Below are 22,750 nucleotides of genomic sequence, written 5' to 3' on the forward strand. Positions count from 1 at the left end.
TTGAATGCTGCTGACTAACTAAGGATCGATCACTGCCAGACAGCCTGGCGCCTCCAGATGCCAGAAGCTCCGTCCTATTTATAATAGAATTGATAAGGCTGCAGATAAGTCGTGAGAGGGGGGGGAGGGGTGGTTTGCTTGAAATTTTTGCCTGCGTTGCAGGCCTTGTGTCTTCGTAACAGATATTAAGTGAATGTAAAGTGTATTAGGGCTACTTTGTAGCATTGTGAAGTTTAGCTTGGTGCCAATTGAGTTTTGAATGTTTTTATAATTTTAGTTTGGTTCCAATCGAGTTTTTGAATGTTTTTATAATTTTTGTTTGGTTCCAATTGAGTTTTTGAATGTTTTTATAATTTTTGTTTGGTTCCAATTGAGTTTTTGAATGTTTTTATAATTTTTGTTTGGTGCCAATTGAGTTATGTTTTATATATATATATATATATATATATATATATATATATATATATATATATATATATATATATATATATATATATAATATATAATTTTAGTTGGGTGACAATAGTTTTGAATGTTCTTTCAAGTTTGAGTGCATGTTGAGTTTTTGAATGTTTTTATTGTTTGGATGCACATTTATAATGTTTCTTAATAATTTTAGTTGGGTACACATTAATTTCAAATGTTTAAAAGCTTTAAAGTGAGCTGGTGTATCAGTTTCAATAAAATCGAAATAGTTACCTGAATTTTTCTAACTGATCTTACGTAATCTTTTAGAGACTGCAAATTTCTCTAGCTGAAGTTATGGATTTATAAGTAGCTGGACGTCAGAAATGTCAATAACGAATGTGGAAGTTTTTGCAAGACACCGATTTTTCCAGCAGGGGAGAGATGGACTTGCATAACCTTGGGTTTGGCGTGCAATTATTCAACCTAGTGCACTGCCCCAGGCCGAGCCAGTAAGGGAGAGATCTTGGGTAGATATTGGATCTTTGGAGAAAAGGGTTGTAGTTTTTAGCTTATTCCTTGTTTTAGAAATTCTGGAATTAATATTTTCTAATCCTCTAAGTAATAGAAGCCTCTTTAGCTATGGTAAGCAGCTCTTCTAGAAGGATATTCCAAAATCAAACCATTGTTCTCTAGTCTTGGGTAATGCCATAGCCTCTATACCATAGTCTTGCTGTCTTGGGTTAGTTCATTTGCTTGAGGGTACCTTGGGCACTATTCTTTATTACAATTCCGAAGCTCTAAAAGTTTCTGATCCTCTAGCTAATAGTAGAAGACTCTTTAGCTATGGTAAGCAGCTCTTCTACAAGGACATTCCAAAATCAAACCATTGTTCTCAAGTCTTGGGTAATGCCATAGCCTCTGTGCCATGGTCTTCAGCTCTTCTAGGAGGACGCTCCAAAATCAAACCAATTGTTCTATAGTCTTGGGTAATGCCATAGCCTCTGTACCATGGTCTTCCACTGTCTTGGGTTAGTTCTTTTGCTTGAGGGTACCTTGGACGCACTTTTCTGTGTTACAATTCCGAAGTTCTAGACGTTTCTGATCCTCAAGTAATAGTAGTAGACACTTTAGCTATGGTAAGCAGCTCTTCTACAAGGACATTCCAAAATCAAACCATTGTTCTCAAGTCTTGGGTAATGCCATAGCCTCTGTGCCATGGTCTTCAGCTCTTCTAGGAGGACGCTCCAAAATCAAACCAATTGTTCTATAGTCTTGGGTAATGCCATAGCCTCTGTACCATGGTCTTCCACTGTCTTGGGTTAGTTCTTTTGCTTGAGGGTACCTTGGACGCACTTTTCTGTGTTACAATTCCGAAGTTCTAGACGTTTCTGATCCTCAAGTAATAGTAGTAGACACTTTAGCTATGGTAAGCAGCTCTTCTACAAGGACATTCCAAAATCAAACCATTGTTCTCTAGTCTTGGGTAATGCCATAGCCTCTGTACCATAGTTTACACTGTCTTGGGTTAGTTCTTTTGCTTGAGGGTACCTTGGGCACACTATTCTTTTTTATTAAATAAAAATTCCGCTTGTTTTGTTAGGTTTTATAGTTTGTAGGAAATATTTTAATGTTAATGTTCTTAAAATATTTTTTTCTTTTCCTCACGGGGCTATTTTCCCAGCTGGGAGCCCCTGGGTTTATAGCATCCTGCAAACCCAACTAGGGTTGTAGCTTAGCTTATAATATTATATTTTCGATCTTTTAACTTTATCCTCAGTTGTTGGGCTTATGGCCTTGATCATCCGATCAATAGAGGCCTCTTATTCAGTTTGTGCCACAACAATTTTAGATAATTTGGGCTTGACAATTTCATAGTGGAATTTATTCTCTCTCTCTCTCTCTCTCTCTCTCTCTTCTCTCTCTCTCTCTCTCTCTCTCTCTCTCTCTCTCTCTCTCTCTCTGTTGCTGTGACAGTTCTGCCGATAAGCCGGAAGTCTCAGAATGTGGGGCGTTTGTTTTAAAAAGTTTCAAATAATTGACCGTGGTTTACGTATACTTTAATCTGTTGCATAATTTTGAAATATATTTTAGCGAAAAATAATCATTGCCTGATGTTTGACTCGAAAACGGGCTCTTGAAGATACTTACCAATTTACTATTTTAAATAGAATTTTATCATGGGTCTGAATTAAGTATTTTTTTTATTCGCATGTAAAGTTGATATAATAATTTAAAACCGCAGCCCTTAAGGTGTTATAACATCTTATAAGAAGTCTGAATTTAGAGGTCTTACTAACTTTTCCTCATTGGAAATTGAAATTTTCCGTTATTCGCAACACTAAAATCAATACTATTTGGTTTAGAAACTGGTATATGGGACTTAAATGTTAACCAGTCTTCAATTTTTGTAAAAACTGCTTTTGTAGTGCCAGCTGTTCAAAAGATTGATATTATAGGCTAAAAGTCCCAAGGGAGCGTAGATAGTGCTTGAACGTCCTGTAGTCTGCACGTGGACATATTTAGACAAGCTACTGTGACCTTTAACAAGGGCTTTACTGTTGCTGTAACCATGAAGGCAATTCATTTAACTGGCAAAATCCTCTCATGATTCAATATTTTTTTAATGGTGTTTACTTTAAACTAAGACTTCTCAATGCTTATTTTGGGTATTGAGGTGGCAATGCCTCCTTACTGATGCAAGGAATATTAAACCCTTGAAATTTTTTATTAGGGTAACGTTATTCTCGAAGTTTTCCTGTTGCGATGCAAACCAACTTTATATAAGAGAGCCTCGGTCATAAGAATTTTTGTTGAAGGATATTTTTTTCCCCATTTCTTTTCTCCTTTTTTTCTTTTTTCTATTTTATTTTACTTTTTTTCTTTTCTCTTTTTCTTTTCTCTTCTTTCTTTTTTTCTTCTTTCTTTTTTTCTTTTCTTTCTTTTTTTCTCCTTTTTTTCTCCTTTTTTTTCTCTTTCTTTTTTTCTCTTTCTTTCTTTTCTCTTTTCTTTTTTTCTTTTCTCTTCTTTCCTTTTTCTTTTCTTTCTTTCTTTCTTTTCTCTTCTTTCCTTTTTCTTTTCTCTTTCTTTTTTCTTCTTTTTTTCTTTTCTTTTTTTCTTCTCCTTTTTTCTTTCTTTTTTCTTCTTTTTTTCTTTTCTTTTTTTCTTCTCCTTTTTTCTTTCTTTTTCTCTCTCTCTCTCTCTCTCTCTCTCTCTCTCTCTCTCTCTCTCTCTCTCTCTCTCCGTATGCTTTTGTCAAGTTCACCTGTGATCTTGGTTGCAATTATTGATGTGTGTCTAATCGCTGGTTCACGTGGGGACCCCGCTAGCTTGTGTATCATGCAACGGGCCAAGTCTTGGTGCCAAGTGCAAGACGGTTTAGGTCATGTTTTCAATACATAGGAATATTTTAGTTATTATTTTAGTGATTTTACTGTCTTTATTCACGAAGACAATTTATATAAGTTGGTTGTGTAGTTTGCTTAAGATTTTTAGATATCGTTTTAGTAATAGTTTCATTTAATTTACATTCTTTGGTTAATATTTAATTGTGTAGCTTAGATCATGCCTATATTTCCTGATCGAGATTTTTAGATATAGTTTAGTGAGGTTTCATTTTATTTACAAATTCTTTAGTTAATATTTGTGTATCTTAGGTCACGTCTATTTCCTGATCATTAAGTAAGTCATGCCTATATTTCCTGATAGTGTTTGCATATAGACTTAAAAAGAATAGTTCGTAATATCTATATCCATAGATTTTCCTAAGAAATGCATAGACATTAAATATCTTGTAGTTAATATATAATTTATAACTTAGGTCATACCTATATTTCATGATCGTTAGTGTTGGCATATAGACTTAAAAACCAAGTTTGTAATATCTAGAATCCATAGATTTTCCTAAGAAATGCATAGACATTAAATATCTTTTAGTTAATATATAATTTATAACTTAGGTCATACCTATATTTCATGATCGTTAGTGTTGGCATATAGACTTAAAAACAAAGTTTGTAATATCTAGATTCCATAAATTTTCCAAAGAAATGCATAGACATTAAATATCTTGTAGTTAATATATAATTATATAACTTAGGTCATACCTATATTTCATGATCGTTAGTGTTGGAATATAGACTTAAAAACCAAGTTTGTAATATCTAGAATCCATAGATTTTCCTAAGAAATGCATAGACATATTAAATATCTTTTTAGTTGATATATAATTATATAACTTAGGTCATACCTATATTTCATGATTGTTAGTGTTGCATATCGACTTGAAAATAATAGTTCATAATATCTATATCCATAGATTTTCTTAAGAAATGCATAGACATTAAATATCTTTTAGTTAATATAGAATTATATAATTTAAGTCATGTCTATATTTCCTGATCGCTAGTGTTGGCATATAGACTTAAAAACAAGAATCCATAGATTTTTGTTAAGAAATGCATAGACATTAAATATCTTAGTTATTATATAATATAATTTAGGACATGTCTATATTTCCTGATTATTATAACTAGTTTTCATATAGATTTAAAAACGAATAATTCGTAATATCTATTTTCTATCCATCTTCGTAACAAATACATTCTTGAAAGCAAATATTTCCACGGGGGCTAGTTGGTTGGCGAAAGAAGAAATGGGTTAGTGAACTTTGGGTGAGGTTTACCGCAGAGAGTTACATATCCGTGCTGCTGCAGGGTGCCGGCTAAGTTTTCATTGAAGACTGTCACGCTACCCCTTTTTTTTTGACGAATGTAGTTCTGATATACTTAGTAGAAGAATGATTTTATATATAATCGATGTGGCTGTGAGATTGCTAACTACACTTAGGTGTAATTGGTTGTATAACTACGTACTGTATTTATGCGTAACAATGTATTTATTATAATTGTACCTTTTACTCAAACTGTTGAGTACTGTAATTATTACTGTTATTACTGTTTACCTATTACTGAAATCTACAATGTATATTTAGTTTCTGTTAAGCTGCCATACAGTTAAGTTTACATAATATATGAAATAACGAAATCTGTGTTCTCTCTTGCCCTGCCATGAAACAGAAATACAACAGTGGCGTAGTTCGTAGTTTATACATAATAAACTTTCTCTAACAAATTAATGAATTTCCAGTTGTTTTTTCATTATTGAAGAAAGACACGCAACCCTTTTTTGACGAGTGTAGTTCTCATATACTCGTAGAAGAAGAATTTTATATATAATAGTTCTCATATACTCGTAGAAGAAGAATTTTATATATAATAGTTCTCATATACTCGTAGAAGAAGAATTTTATATATAATAGTTCTCATATACTCGTAGAAGAAGAATTTTATATATAATAGTTCTCATATACTCGTAGAAGAAGAATTTTATATATAATAGTTCTCATATACTCGTAGAAGAAGAATTTTATATATAATAGTTCTCATATACTCGTAGAAGAAGAATTTTATATATGATAGTTCTCATATACTCGTAGAAGAAGAATTTTATATATAATAGTTCTCATATACTCGTAGAAGAAGAATTTTATATATGATAGTTCTCATATACTCGTAGAAGAAGAATTTTATATATAATAGTTCTCATATACTCGTAGAAGAAGAATTTTATATATAATAGTTCTCATATACTCGTAGAAGAAGAATTTTATATATAATAGTTCTCATATACTCGTAGAAGAAAGAATTCTTATATAATTGATGTGGCGTAGTTCGTAGTTGATACATAATCAGCTTTCTCTAATAAATGAATGGGTTTCCAGTGTTAAGTAGCCACAGATCCACTTTTTAAAAGGAATTTAGTTTTGTCAATGAATTTGGCAGCCGAAGTACTTGTGGAAATCCGGTGTAGGCTTCATCGATTTATAGCAATGCAGACACTGATATGCGATTCCTTCTATTCAATTTTGTATTACTCCTTTTGTTAGTTATTTGGGAACTAGTCTTGTGATGTAGGAAGGCATTACATTAGATTCATACTATTACTAGTAATACTACTAGTATCCATGCTACAACCTTAGTTGGAAAAGCAGCTTTATAAAAGCCCAAGGGCTCCAACAGGAAAAATAGACTAGCTAGGAAAGGATATAAGGAAACGTTATGTACCCTATTACTCCTTTTGTTAGTAATTTGAGAACTAGAGTATTGTGATGTAGGAACGCATTACACTAAATTCATACTATTACTATTAATGATACTACTAGTATCCATGCTACAACCTTAGTTGGAAAAGCAGCTTTATATAAGCCCAAGGGCTCCAACAGGAAAAATAGACTAGCTAGGAAAAGATATAAGTAGTGTACCTGGGTTTATATATGTATATTGAGGATTTGCAAGCACCATTTATTGTATTGTACTATTAATTCTATCAGATAAGCTACAATCCTAATTTGAAAACAGGTTTCTATAAGCCCAAGGTCTCCAGCAAGGAAACTAGACCAGCGAGAAAGGAAACAAACAAAATAGTTTCCTTCAGACAATAGTTATGTAAACTTATGACTCAAATTGTATTTGTGCATTGCTGCAAGCAATTGTGTGCATATCTGGCATGAGTTGTGCATTACTGCAAGCAGAGTAGGAAGGGAAAAGGAGTAGGTTGTGAAGTATCTGCTTGGGGAGCTTATATCGATCCCCCACAGTCAGCTTGCCCTTAAAATCCACCCTCTTGCATGCTCCCCTCCCTTCACCCCCCTCTCTCTTCTCTCTTCCACCCCCATTACCTCCTTCCTTCACGGACTAACCCCCTCCCCCAATACACCTGGGGGTTTCTCTCCCCTCTTTATTCCTTGGGCCTCTCGGAGGCTTCTTTGGTCTAGAAGAATTTTTATATTGGATGCAGTTTCCGTATTGTGATTTCATTCTTGACTTTTACATACTGTAGTTAAGTACTTTGTTGTTATACTATATTATTATACACACACACACACATTATATATATATATATATATATATATATATATATATATATATATATATATATATATATATATACACATACTCAAATGTATAGCAGCACAATATAGGAGCGTGTGGATAAAATAAAAAATGTTAGATATTACATTTTTTTTACCATAATTAGACACTTAAACTTATGGAAGTGCGGGTTAAATGGATAAATCTACAGCAAGCGAAGGACTATTTACGTATATATACTCATTACAGATTTTCTCTAGTAAAGTCTTTATTAGTTCTAATGAAAAGAACACTGCTTTTGAATAGTTAAGCGTCCATACTGCTTTTGGGAAATAGATATTTACTGCTATTTACTTTGTTGTTGTCCGGCATATTTGTTAGCTGAAGCTATGCTATGAAACTGAACTTATTGGGCTGAAAATGAACGTTGTTCTCCAGATAAGATAGGCGGGAGATGTATTTAGATAAAGGCATTCTATTTTCCAAGTGTATAAAGGTTTTTCCACAAATCTAAGATACGGAACTTCGCACCAAAATGTTCTAATAGCGTTAACAATGTTTTGTTTATTGAAATAGTTAATGATTTTAGTAGCAGTCCTTGCTGTGAACTAAGAGCTGTGAGTCATGCTATAGGCAAAGCTTTGTGAATATTAAATATCAACAAAGGCAGTTGAAATGAAAACCATTTTAGAATAAAAATCCTCCTAGAAATAAGTATATATTACCATGAAAGCTATTTTGTAAAATAAATGAGGCGAAAAACTCGACGAAGTAATAAACATTACTGCTTCTCTTAATGGGGAAAAACTACCGTCGAGGAAGATGAAATTTTACAGTTAGTCATCCAGGAACCCCTGAGTTTGTTTAGCATCGAGAGATGTGGATGCTGAGCTGTGTGTGGGGCTCGGCGTTGTCGGATCCCAGACTGTTCTGGATGACTCACCCTCGGGATTTCCTTCGCTTTCCCCTTCTCCTACCCCTCTCTCGTGGCTGTGGGGGAGAGGGTCTCTCTCTCTCTCTCTCTCTCTCTCTCTCTCTCTCTCTCTCTCTCTCTCTCTCTCTCTCTCTCTCTCTCTCTCTCTCTCTTTACCTGAAATGCCTTGTTATACCGGAGGCAATTTTCCACTCAGAAGATCCAAGAGGCAGATTTGTGGGTAAATGAGTAACTTTAACCTTTCACGTGTTGGTGTTTATTTTTAATCTCTAGGACGCCTTCATAAGAAACCCATCAAGAAGGGTAGCAAGAAACCAAAATGCAAGCAGCCCAAGAAAGGAAGGAAGTACATTGGTGAGTATTTGCATGTTTTTGATTTTCTACTCTTTTAGAGCTCTGAATTCTTGTCTCCGGGAGCTACGATTGTATAATGTAAGTTATGTTAAGCTAATGGAAAGGCTGTTGGTGTATATTTTAAGCTAATGGAAAGGCTGTTAGTGTATATTTTAAGCTAATAGAAAGGCTGTTGGTCTATATTTTAAGCTAATAGAAAGGCTGTTTGTGTATATTTTAAGCTAATAGAAAGGCTGTTTGTGTATATTTCAAGCTAATAGAAAGGCTGTTGGTGTATATTTCAAGCTAATAGAAAGGCTGTTGGTGTATATTTTAAGCTAATAGAAAGGCTGTTGGTGTATATTTTAAGCTAATAGAAAGGCTGTTGGTGTATATTTTAAGCTAAAAGAAAGGCTGTTAGTGTATAATGTGTTTTAAGCTATACAGCCTGTTAATTTTTTATTATGTCTAATGTTTGTCTGTATAGTTATATATTGTATCAGGTGGTGAAGTCATTTGTCTGTAGTGCTGGATTTTGGTTTAGTTATCTTGGTTAAGTTTTATTACCATAAATTTATTTAAGTGATTCTCTCTCTCTCTCTCTCTCTCTCTCTCTCTCTCTCTCTCTCTCTCTCTCTCTCTCTCTCTCTGAGTAAAACCTTTTCCTTAGTAACATGAAACTATTTTAGGTGCCATATTCTCTTTTACCATTGTTGCTTTAATATTGGGGAAATTTCTTGTGTGAATTGTCTTGCACCTTTAACATTCAGTGCTGTTATTTCTCTTCACCCGGAGTACTGTAGGCATTCATTACGGGTCTTTTGTAGTCCTCCTTTGAGTCTTCTACTTATGTTCTTGTTTCCTTTCTTCCATCTTGCTCTCCAACTTTTCTCATTTCTACCTCTATAAATTTTGAGTTTTATCCTACATTGCTTTTGGGTGGTGAACTCTCTCTCTCTCTCTCTCTCTCTCTCTCTCTCTCTCTCTCTCTCTCTCTCTCTCTCTCTCTCTCTCTCTCTCTCTCTCTCTCTCTCTCTCTTACAGATGTTGGTATCTTATTTTTTTCACTGTTAGGTCTTCAAACCTTGGTCTTTTTACTATGACTCGTGGAACTTTAACTGAATTAATATGGAGTCTACACAAGGGAACATTATCAAACTTCACATGGTAAGTTGTAGGTGGAAATGAAGTTGAATGAATGGTGGAAATGAAGTTGAATGAATGGTGGAAATGAAGTTGAATGAATGGTGGAAATGAAGTTGAATGAATGGTGGAAATGAAGTTGAATTAATGGTATTTTCTGAGCTCTTAAAAATGCATGATTTATTTTAAAGGCTTTTATAAACAAGATAGTTTGAAGTGCATGTATGTGTATGTATATACAGTATAATATTGTATGTATGGAATTCATGTTCATTGGATTATCGACTTGGTCTTGCATGTAAACCATTGTTCCAACACAGGGTGAGATGACGAGCATGTCACCTTTAAGTCTGAGTGTGGTCTTGGGGGGGAGGGGTGAGGCAGACAGCATTTTTGCTGTTGCGTTCATTCACCTCAAAGACACCTCTTTTCCGATTACAATTTTAAGAATGGTCAAAGAAGGAAGAATGGTGGCATGAATTTGTCTCCTGTAGGTTTTTTTATTTTTTTTTTTTTTTTTTAGAAATTTAATTTGTCTTGTAAAATATTAATTTAATTTAATTTGTCTTGTAAAATGTGAATTTAATTTAATTTCTTGAAAAAATATAAATTTAATTAAATTTGTCTTGTAAAAATTAATTAGTTATGCTTTATATATATATATATATATATATATATATATATATATATATATATATATATATATATATATATATATTGTATGAATTTAATTTTTTTGTAAATTTATTCCTGCCAGTTAGATTCATTTTATAAAATATCTTAGTTTCTAGGTACAATTAGTATTTTAGGAAAGTTTGTACTGTAGTTTAAATGTATTTTATCATATTCATGATATTATGGTTTAATACTTTGATCAAATACCTTTGCATTTCCTTTAATTGAATTAGGAGGTCAAATATACATGTAAGTTTAGATTTTTTTCTTGGCAATTAGGATTCAATGAAAGTTTGTAATGTAGTTCAAATATATTTAGTTATCATAATATTGGTGTTTAATACAGTAGTTTGATCAAATATCTTTGCTTTTCTTTTCTTTTTATAGATTTAGGAATTTTGGAAGATTTTTATTCGAACTTTATTCGAATATATATTGTAATTTGGCTATCCAGAGAAATGGTACCTCGAAGTCTTTAAAGAGCGGCTCTATATGTGACCTTGGTAGGGTCAGGGCATTGATTTGAAAGGGCGTTGTCCCATCCTGAGCTTTAAGGGGAAAATATCTATTTAAGTAAGACTTTGTCATCGTCTTGAAAATTTAGCTTTTGAATTTCTTAGTAATATTTCAAGTTAGTATTTTTCTGGTGTTTGAGTTTGTCGCATTGCAGGTAGTGAGCCACAAGGAGAGAGAGAGAAAGAGTGAGTGAGTGTGAGTGGGTGTTAGCTGAGGAAGGGCAGCAGCAGCTGCTGCTGCTGCTGCTCCGCCTTGGGAGAGGGGGGCTCTTCCAAAATGCCTTAAGGCGGTACTGAATAAGTTTTGTTAGTCGTGAGTTATGTAATCTCTGTAAAGGTAGAATAGTTTCATTCTGAATAATAAAAACCCTTGAATAAATGTTAGGCTTTTTTGTGGGGGTGGAATTTAGAATTGACTGTTGCCTCCCCCCTCTTCCAAAATGCCTTAAGTCGGTACTGAATAAGTTTTGTTAGTGGCGAGTTGAGTTAAGGAATCTCTGAAAAAGGCAGACTAGTTTCATTCTGAATAATAAAAACCCTTGAATAAATGTTTATATTTTTGTGGGGGTGGAATTTAGAATAGACTGTTGGTGACTTAAAGATGACAAACTAGTATTAACGTGGCTCAATAGTATGTCAAGACATTAACGTTTATAGTTAAATTCCCTCCTTGGTATATTTTTAAGATTGAATCTTATATATTTAGAGGCAAATGAAAAATGCCTAGAAAAAAAGAACGTTATACAACCTGCTTGAATTTGTTAGCCCAAGTCTGCTTGTTAAGGCATGCTTGGAGACATAAGGTAAGTAAGTATTGCCATTTTTATTCATATAAAGGTATTTGTCATCCTGTACTGTTAGTTAAACAGTATCTTGAAGTCTTTCAGGACACCTATTAAAATATTGTAAGAATGAAAAGTGGAGGTAATATTTCTTAGAAGAAACTGTGTAGTTGATGAATTGTTCGATTTTGATTTAGAAATTGGTATTAGAAATATTGACTATGAATTTTATTGATATTCTACCATTAATGCTTAATTTCAACTATATCCCTCCCCCATTTTGTTTAGGCAAACTTTCCCTTAATACTTAATTCACGTCTTGGTATTTAACTTTAATGTTTTTATCTGATTTTTTTGTTTTTTTCAACAGCCACAGAAATCCGTTGCGAGGAGAAATCCCGTGGCGGTATGTGCTATGAGGTGATCCTAGCAGAACCTTCTACTGACAAACCAGCACCAGTAGCTACTTCTCCCAGGCCTAAGAGCATGACCGCTGAGGAAATCGCCCAGAAGCTGGTCCTGGCTGAAGAGCGCAGAAAGGTAGGAGAGAACTGTTAATTTTTGTATGTGTTTGAAGATCTTGCAGTTTCTAACTTTCTGGTTCACTGCAGGATAAGGGCCTCATATGTCCCTTTTTTCATGTCTGGGAGTTTGGCCAGTTTAAATAACCAGGCTGGCCAACTTTGAGCTATGGAGTTCGGCCAGTTTTCATAACCAGGCTGGCCAACTTTGAGCTATGGAGTTCGGCCAGTTTTCATAACCAGGCTGGCCAACTTTGAGCTATGGAGTTCGGCCAGTTTTCATAACCAGGCTGGCCAACTTTGAGCTATGGAGTTCGGCCAGTTTTCATAACCAGGCTGGCCAACTTTGAGCTATGGATAAAAAGTTTATAATACAGTAACAATAAGAAACAAGAGCAACATGGCTGCTAGTGTAAATTAAAGTAGGGGATATTTTAAAATGTAAGGAAAAGAAATTGTCATGGGCAGGACTTACAGATAATAATGTACAATAATAGAATTGGTCCCCAGATATTTATTACAAATCAAGCAGGGTAAGGAAGAGAAGATTCATTGACGAGCTAAGAAAATTTCTTGTTATAAACTGGCATAGAAAGCCCATAACAAGTGGAAGGAAATGTCTGAGGCTTTTGTCCTGTAGTGGAGATATATATATATACACCCATATATGGAAAGTGGTTAACTTTTAAGTATATTTCAATAATTCTTTGGTCTTGAAATGAGATGTTCTTCCAAGTTGCCAAGGTTTTCTGATAAATACATATATTTATTTATATATAATACATATATTATTTATTTATATATAATACATATATATTATTTATTTATATATAATACATATATATTATTTATTTATATATAATACATATATATATTTATTTGTATATTAAATGCTGTAGATGGTTTTCAACTATAGGAACCTTAGTACAGTATATTGATTTTAATATTTTATATTTTATACTTATCTTTTTCAAACTCAAATTTGGTTTTCAGTCCATGGAGGCCTCCCGTTTGGCTTCTGTCAACGAGAGGATGTCAAGACTAGAGGATGCCAGTCGAAAGAGGGAAGAAGCCAACAAGCAGTTCATTGCCACTACTCAAGCTGCTCTTGAGGATAAACTTGACACCAGTTCCAACAACCGTAAAGCATATCTCAATGGACTTAGAGCTAAGATTACTGATCACGTAAGTTTTCATAAGCTTTTAGAATATTTATGCATACTTAAAATTTATACATATAAAGGGTTGTGAATTATATTTAATATAATGCTACTAATTAACTTTTGATTAAATAAATGCTTGATTTTGGTGAGGAATTTGTCAGTTACTAGCTTGTTAAATGAAAGTATTATACAATGCATAGTACTTGCATTTATGCATACTTAAAATTAATTCATATAAAGGGTTGTGAATTATATTTGCTAATATGCTACAAATTACTTTTAATGAAATAAATGCTTGATTTTGGTAAGGAATTTGTCAGTTACTAGCTTGTTAAATGAAAGTATTATACATTGCATAGTACTTACATTTATGCATACTTAAAATTAATACTTATAAAGGGTTGTGAATTATATTGGCTAATATAATGCTACTAATTACTTTTAATTTAATAAATGCTTGATATTGGTGAGGAATTTTCCCGTTACTAGTTTGTAAAATGAAAGTATACAATGCATAGTAATTTTTCATATCTAAACTAAAATATATACTATGGTGTGAAATTATGTTGGAAGAAATTTTTATTTAAATATCTTGGGCATGAGCTAGATTTTTTGTGAAAATATATAACCAGTTAAATCTATCTGAGCAGGGTAGCCTACTGTCCATGTATATTAGACCTGTGTAATCTGTATTGAATGTTCATTGTTTTATGAACCTCCAATGCATTTCTTTATAATGTTCACATTGTTTTATGAACCTCCAACTGCATTTCTTATAAAATCCTGTAGTTTAGTTAACTTTTGGAATTTGGGTATAGGAAAAATTCTCTATTTTTTATCTCTGCATGTTCATCATAACTAGATTTACCTTCAAATTTAAATTTTGGCACCATCATCCATGTAAAGTTAGGCATTGCACATCGACATAACCCTTATTATAGTCAGGCTCACGAGTTTAATCTTCGTTTTTTACTTCTCTCCTAAAGCTAACATTTTGGCATATGCCCATTTAACCAAACTTGAGATATACTGTATTACTATTGATGGAACTTCAAACCTTTTTAATCTTGATTCTAACATTCATCCTTTTAGGCTTTTACAAACTTTCTCTATCTGGAAGCCTACTGCAATGCATATATTACAACTAAAACTGTTAAATTACCAATTTACATATTGCATTCTTTATCGATCATTAATATTTCACATTAAACCCTTATTTCCACTTGTCATGTAAAAACATTCAAGCATTCAGCTCATTTTATAAATATACTGTACTGTACTTTCAAACGGGCTTCCCATAAATTTGGGACAATGTATCACACTAAATCTTAATGCTTGCACATCAACTATATACTCCTTTCTCGCCTATGTTTCCTAATTTTTCACAGGGACTACATGTGGTGGAAACCTTTTTATCATCCACATTTATCACCATACCTACATTTTTTTTTTCTTTGAATGAAATTTTAATTTAATGTCTTATTCAAACTAGTTCTCAAAACATCCTTTCTTATCTTATTAAAAAAAATGGTTGTATAAACTTTCTACATTCAAATCTCGCATCACTTTTAAAAATAACCTTTCATAGAAAATTGTCGCACATACTTTATCCATCTATATATATGTAAAATATCCCCTCACAACTACAAACTTATTGGAAACCTAACTTACCTGGCAATATTGGTTGATGGAAGACCCACTCAAGCTTTATATAATAGTCTGCAACCTCACCATCCTTGTGAGCTAGGGAAAACATATAGGTCTACCTGCTTAGGCATCAGCAGCCATTGCCTGGGTCTCCTTCGTCCCATCTTGGAGGGGGGCTTGTGCACCGATCACACGTGTATATGGTCGGTCTCTAGGATGTTGTCTTGTCTTTAGGGCGTTCTTTTCCCTTGCTTTCGCCAATCATGAGTGACCATTTTAAAACAATCGGTTATGTATACAGTATATAATCTTGAAAGTCACATTTAAGGGCTGTTATTTCTTCCATATCCTCTGATAAAGATTAGTCGCTACCCTATTCGTGTCATGTCCACAAACGTAGCTACACACATTATGATACATCTTGGGATGTGTGCGCCGGAGGTTAGAAAATACCTCTAAGGTAAAATTGCTTTGGTATATCTCTCAGAAATATCCCAAGTAGAAGCTGTAATGAGGAACTTCCATCAGGATGACATAGCTCGAGCCTAAAGAGATTTTTCCTATGCCAAAATAGTTTTAAACTCTTAAATTGATAGCTCACTTCATACACAAGTTAACTTCTCAAATCAATCCATCTTAACTAAAACTCATGGCATTTTATTATCACTTAATAAAATTGTGCAACTTCATGCCTTCTTAAACAACAAAATGTGTCTCAAATAACATGCTTTTGTTCTCTACTACAATTGACATGTGCGCATCCACCTACGAAATTGTGCATCTGCCAATTTATCCACAATACTGTGTTTAGTTTGTATTTAAAATGCCCTTATTTTACTTTCTATATATTGAAAATTAAAACTTCTTTGAACAGCTCAAACTAAACTTTATTTTTAACCAATTTATGAAAGTTTAGTAACTTCATGTTAGATTTATAATTAGGTTCATAAATCTCAACTTCTATTATAAAGACTACTCGCATTGTAAATGTAACTACACACGCTTTTCCTGTCAAGTGTTTCATCATTACATGAGATAACTTATGAGGCAAATGGAATGTTTGATAACCACTAAAGGAACTTATGAGGCAAATGGTATGTTTAATAACCGCTATAGGTCTCTGAACTAGACCAGGCAAAGGGATTTGATTAACCTTTTATATGTGTGGAAACTTGTCTTAACAGATTTGAGTTATAATAAAAGATATTACTGCAGAAAACCCACAGTTGGTCATATTGAATAGTTAATCCAAAATATTTATGGATCTTTGTCACATTACAGCTGAACAATGTGGACGGTGTGAGGAAGTCTCTTGATGAGCAAACCATTGAGCTAAGAGATGCTATTGAAGTCAAGATGAAATCTGCCGAAGAAAATCGTAATGAAAACCTCAACAAGATGCTGGAGAAGCTTAAAGACCATGTAAGTTGAAGGGAATATTCATCACATCTAAAGTATTTGTGTATTTACTAATTTGTCAGAAGTATTTGTATGCAGTACTGTGACGCAGTTCCGGTAGGCCCTGCTGCTGCCTCCGATGCCTTAAATGACAGCGGAGGTAGCAGCAGTAGGGGATTCAGCATTATGAAGCTTCATCTGTGGTGGATAATGTGGGAGGGTGGGCTGTGACACCCTAGCAGTACCAGCTGAACTCGGTTGAGTCCCTTGTTAGGCTGGGAGGAACGTAGAGTAGAGGTCCCCTTTTTGTTTTTGTTTCTTTGTTGATGTCGGCTACCCCCCAAAATTGGGGGAAGTGCCTTGGTATATGTATGTATGTACTGTGACTGGAATTGTTCAAATGTTCCCGTTTTCACAGGAGGACTATGCCAGGAAGGTTCGTCTTAGCCATGAGGAAGCCATCCGTCAACTTGAAGAGAGAATTCAGGAAAAATTAGCAGGAGCAGAAGCAAAACGTGAGAAAGTAATAATGAAGAAGTTGGAACCCCTCCGAGAACACGTAAGTACAACGTTCTTCATTGGTAATGTTTATATTATTAAACTTGTGCAAGTTAAATGTTTTTTTTTTTTTGTCTGTACTATGTTTTTTATTTTTAAACTTTATTTGAATGAAGGTTTGAACTTTTTTACACTCTTTTTTTTTAAGTCCTAAGGAGATATTGAAAAATTCTTTGCTACAGACCATGCTAACTGGAACATCATCTGTTTAAATTTCTTTGAACAAGTGACATTTAGCTAAAACCTTTAGAGGGAAACTATTAAAATATAAAACCAGCATAATTTTAAGTTACAAATTTTGAAAATAGTTAATTTTGCTCTTATGCCTTGATAAAGTTCCAACCTTCACATTTTCACAATTTGTTTTTGCACTTTTAATTTGAACATTTATTGTTTCAATTTGAATTTTTTTTAATATAATTTTAACATTTTTAGTTTTATATACTTTCGTTTTGAGTTTATTTTGAAGAAATTTATTTTGTTTATTAGTCAAATAAGATAAATGAAGCCCAGCAAATCATAATGAAGAAGGAAGAGGAATATAAGAATAAAAAGGAGGAGGATATTGCACAGTACGAGGAGAGACTGCGCAAGCTCTCCCTGGAGAAGGAAGCCAAACGACAGGACGTGTCCAAAACCCTATCTGAAAAGATTGAGCAAGCCCAAGAGTACAGGAGCAAGGAAGAGGAGGAACTGAAAAAGAAAACTCAGGAAAAAATTGCCCTTAGACTAGAAACTGCGGATAAAATCCGCTCGGAGTTGGAAGAAAAAGCTAGAAAGGCAAAGGAGGAGCAGGTATGTACAGTCGTAGTCGAGGTGATAAGGAAAATATTTTACAATTTTAAAGAATTTTTACTTTTATTTCTCTGCAGGTAAGGTTTTGATATTTAATGAAATTTATTTCTAAAAGTCTTATATTGAAATGAGGATTAGTTTGTCATTCAAGTTATTAAAGTAGATTAAAATGACTATTTAATAGTTTGTCATTTAAGGTATTAAAGTAGAATAAAATTAGGATTAAATAGTTTGTCATTTAAGGTTTTAAAAGTAGAATAAAATGAGGATTAAATAGTTTGTCATTTAAGGTATTAAAGTAGATTAAAATGACCATTTAATAGTTTGTCATTTAAGGTATTAAAGTAGAATAAAATGATGATTAGTTTGTCATTCAAGTTATTAAAGTAGATTAAAATGAGTATTAAATAGTTTGTCATTTAAGGTATTAAAGTAGATTAAAAAACTAATTCTATGTATTAAAAGTAAAATAAAATGAAGATTAAATAGTTTGTCATTTAAGGTATTAAAGATAGTCATTAATATTTTATCTTTTGTAACAGACGGTTTTACTGGTTAACCAGTTTACTAAAAAAAAACTATTATAAAAAATATTAATTTATTTTTTTTCACATCCAGGAGCGCCGTGCAGAAATTGTTCGAGCCAACAAAGAACGCATCATTGCCGCAGAAGCAGAGACATCCGAGGACACATCCTCAGGATAAGCGAGAATGTACCCTTCCTTCCCAGCCCTCTCACCCACCCACCCATTCGACCCATCAAGAGCCCACTAGACTAGATTGCTGATGACCATTTTCATGAAGACTGCCATCCTAGTGGGGCCAATAGTACTAATTATATCAGGCCGTGGGGCTCAAAGACCATAAAAAAAAAAAGCCTTCTGTGAGATTCTGAGGCACTTACATATTGCTCTGTCCCCTCCTACCCATCAGATGTTGCCCATTTTTAGTAGGTTAGTATTGTGGATTTTGGGAGATCCATTTTGCCTTTGTCAGCCTTAAGGTGGTGTTATAATCCTCCTATTTTGCCCAAGGGCTGGTAGTGGTTTAGTGCGTCTTCTCCCACTGTCTAAGAAGATTTGATGTTCCCTCAAAGCTACGCCCCATATCTCATTTGCCTTTAATGAAAGATTCCTAACGAATCTGCTATATTCTGCCGCATCTGATGATGTATGCTTGTACATTATGCGTATGCTCAGCTTCAGAGGAGAAAGATTTAAGTGTTTCAATATTTACTGCTGGGTTCTCAGTGATAGGTACTTTTAAGGTTAATCATATGATTATTCATAGATGGAATGCCTCTTACTGCCAGTTTTCTAATTTGGGATGTTAACGTCATCTTGGTCTGTTTTATGTATGAGAGACAGCACACACCCATTAACAGAATTAGGCATGATTAAAGATAATAGAATATTTAGGTACATTATATTCAGTTAAGTATCCATATACTATAACTCTGTGTGTAGGGTACTGAATGAGTGGGTGACTGGTGATGCAAGGTCCATTTATCCTCATGCTCACAGATCTGCTATAGTGTTCTAGAATGTGAGATCCCTCCCTCTAACTCTCTCTTCTTGCAACTAAATTCATTTTCTCTTCTAGCTCGGGATCTTTTTGTGATCCTTTTTTAAATTCCCCTTTTAACTCCCACAAGATTTTAATTTCTTCAAAAAACTGTCCACACTGCCTTCTGCTTGCTGGTGTTTGCGGTAATCACATCCCTTAGCGCCTCAATGCAAAAGTACTGTTATTGTAAATCGGTGTTCTTCAAACTTCCCAAACTATTTCTAGTATGGAGTGATATTCTGGATTTAATATTTAACTTTAAGGAGCCTTGTGATCTGTCTTTAGTTTTTAAGGATTTTTCTACCCTAGGTGAAAACTGCAATCTCTTCTAAGACTGCCTTCTATTATCAGAATTGTTGTTCAGTTTTCATCTTTGTACAGTGTAAAAAAAAAGGGTTATTTTCAAAGTTGATAAATTGAATCTGGATGATTTTCACAGAAACCCTTTGTTTACAATTAGCATAAGTGTCTTAAGATAAGGATCAGTGCTAATGGCACTTTATTTTGAGCAGAATTGCTGTCCAGTGGATGGTATAATTCTGATTTCTTTTTCTACTGGAATATCCTGTTATTTATGTTTTTTAGACAAGAAGTATTTTAAGTTTTACGTAGTTGAGATTTGATAAAAACAAAACCTTTTACAGTGACCCTTTTGCTGTGTGAAATCTTTTTCCAAGGAATGGCTTTATTTTTAGGAGGTTGAATCGGCACTCCTCGATCAGAGTTGATAGTTTTCAAAAGTGTAAAATTAGGGAAACATTAATGGTGTTATTTCTTAGATTAAGAATTTGAAGCCTGTTTTATAAAGTGAAATGGATTAAAAGCGTAAGAGTTTAGTGGAACGTTAACTATAGATGGTGATTTTAATTCGCCAGGTTTTTGGTATATACATTCACATTTTTATTTTTTCTTAACAATTGTTTTGAAATTCTGGAGCTGAAGTGGACTTAAGTGCCTGTAAAGTTGATCTTGGTTAATGATAGTTTGGTGCTATTTCTAAGATTTTATTTTTGAGTTTTGCATTGTGATCACATTCTAAAAGTCTTGTAAATAGTTATATTTCTTAAAAGGCAATTCAAAACCGAATATATGAACTTACAAAAACAAAATTTTTGCAGCAAAAGGGTTAATGAATTTTGCTAAATCATATTTCAATATTTAGGAATTTGGTTCTTTTTTTATAAAGGGAACAGCCAAGCAGAAAGCACTTTTTAATTTTTTTTAATTCCAACTTTAGTTGATTAAAAAATTCATCATAAAACAAAATGTCTAAGGTCAGTTTTAAAACTTTACAAAGGACTACTAAAATTCTCTTGATCACCTTCACATTACCTAGTTGAGAAACATAACTAAAGGCAGCCAAACACTCAAGCACACAGAAATGGGCCATTTAATTTCTTTAATTTGTGGTTTAAAGGAAAAGGATTGGTTTACAGTAGTCAATTCTATAGTTTCGTATCTAGGAAAAAAAATAGGCATATAAGAAAGGCACCAATGTAAATGGAACAGTCCAATGATTGAGGCTCCTTTTTGTATTTCTCCATTTGCTCTCATTTTAAGAAAGTGCCATTTCATTTGCTGTGATTTTTTCATTGAATATCTATTTTGCATACTGTAATAAGATTTGTATATGTTTGTGCATTCGCAGTATAAGTACATTCCACATTATATAGTGCTTGAATAAATGGTAGTCCAAGTTAAGCCTGTTTTATTTTGACAAAATATTACATTGTGTACCGTTTTGAGGGGATGTCCATGTTTTATTGCTAAATTGAAGCTGTGTTGGCAATTATATTACCTTTTATAACTTTTACTGTTCTTTTTAATTGCAAAAAAATTACCTTCACTCCTTGAAAGACTATAGTTGGTGTTATTTGACAGCTGGTTATAACTTGGAAATAGCTACTGAACATTTTACTCACTGAAACTAATGAAAGGTTTGGATGAGCAAGTAAAAGAAAATAAAAACTTTAGCTGTATGTATCAAGGGTAGGATTTTGGAGAAATTAATCTTTAAACAATTGATATATGTTTACCCTAAAATTTTTAAATTTCTATTCTTCCTGCCAATAGGATTTGGTTTCTAGTATAACGTAGTAATGAGAGAATAGTGGTTACTGACCTTAAGAATGAATATTTACACCATTCATTCCATCTTCTTTTCAGTCTTTCTCTCGGGTTGTGGCAGTTCCCTCACTTGTAAGATTGTTAATAATTTAGGTTTTCCTACATGATACAAACTTAAGTCCTTTATTTGGATTTACTCCCTGAAGTATTTTGCTACAACCAGAAAGATAAAGTGCATCGGGCAACCCCATGGGTTGGGTCCCTAAGATGCAGTCACCGTACTGGACGCATCTCTAATCCACGCTTCCATCACAACAAAATGCTGAATTATTTTTACCTTTTTAAGGTAGTCTTCTATGTTTTTGTGAGAGGAGTGGCTTTTCAGGTTCTATACTATGTGGATTTAACCTGGCGGGACAAGGTTGATCCACACCTTATGCCCAAACTGCCCTCGTAAGCGCTGTTCATTTGGTTCATCTTGTGAATTTTGCAGGGAGTGACCACCCTCCCAGTGGGAAATGTATCGTACGCTTAGTGAGAAGAGATCCTAGTCGCATCCACATCTTAGATTGACAGCAAGAGGCACAGCTTCTCAACAAGATGCTGATATCTCTCGACCTGATTCACCTTTACCGGAACTACTGGTAAATGAGAGTGATGGCCATAATGATAATTTTCAGAACAGTGAGACTGTTGTAAATGTGTTAATGCCCTTGAAGCATGGCAAACAGGATTTGCTACCCAATACTGATCCTTAAGCTTGTTCCAGCATAGCCTGTACTGGTAGTCCCAGATTATAATCATCGGGTGCTTAGTGATGAACATTTAATTTTGGATTTTCAGAACCAAAGTGACTTGTCACTTTTGGAGGGTTCTCCAGTTATTTGAAGATTTCACCACACAATTCTGGGAACAACTAAGCATGTGCCGGATGAGAATACTATATCCCCACTCTTAAGGTGGTTTCCCTCTTGAAAGGCTCTTAACTTTTCCCATTTTTGTACAAAAGCCTGGTTTGCATCCAACACAAAGGGACCCACAGCATCACCTTTCTTCTCTGGGTTTTCCCAAGAATTTGCTATTATCTTTTTCAAATATTAGGACATCCCCAGTTATCCACAATAATTTCTATTTCACGAGATTGGCCTGTTCGTCGGAGTACGATTAAGGCACCCCAACATCCATGTAAGAAGGCTCAAGTTGTAACTATCAAAGTTTCAACCACACTTGGTTATGGAATGTGCCACCATCCGTGTGCAGAACCTGATCATGCTACTGTCAAATCTCGCACAAAGGCACATAACCCTATCGTGCTG

At 33.9% G+C, this 22,750-nt stretch overlaps 1 protein-coding gene across 5 annotated transcripts in view; it reads left to right on the top strand.

Moving 5' to 3' along the window:
- Window positions 1–21,068, top strand: part of stai (stathmin) — a 296,404-nt gene extending 275,336 nt beyond the window's left edge. For 4 of the 5 annotated variants that reach the window (XM_068344241.1, XM_068344240.1, XM_068344239.1 and 1 more), the window contains exons 3-8: window positions 12,090–12,259; window positions 13,234–13,425; window positions 16,332–16,472; window positions 16,867–17,007; window positions 17,496–17,801; window positions 18,420–21,068. In XM_068344241.1, the coding sequence (XP_068200342.1) occupies window positions 12,090–12,259; window positions 13,234–13,425; window positions 16,332–16,472; window positions 16,867–17,007; window positions 17,496–17,801; window positions 18,420–18,506 (1,037 nt within the window). In that variant the 3' untranslated portion in view covers window positions 18,507–21,068. Of the gene's footprint in view, window positions 1–8,544; window positions 8,626–12,089; window positions 12,260–13,233; window positions 13,426–16,331; window positions 16,473–16,866; window positions 17,008–17,495; window positions 17,802–18,419 lie in introns of all 5 variants that reach the window. The other variant, XM_068344237.1, reaches the window with a different exon arrangement.
- The last annotated feature ends 1,682 nt before the right edge of the window (window positions 21,069–22,750 follow it).

The sequence above is a fragment of the Palaemon carinicauda genome, chromosome 20, assembly GCF_036898095.1.
Source record: "Palaemon carinicauda isolate YSFRI2023 chromosome 20, ASM3689809v2, whole genome shotgun sequence".
Lineage (NCBI taxonomy): Eukaryota > Metazoa > Arthropoda > Malacostraca > Decapoda > Palaemonidae > Palaemon > Palaemon carinicauda.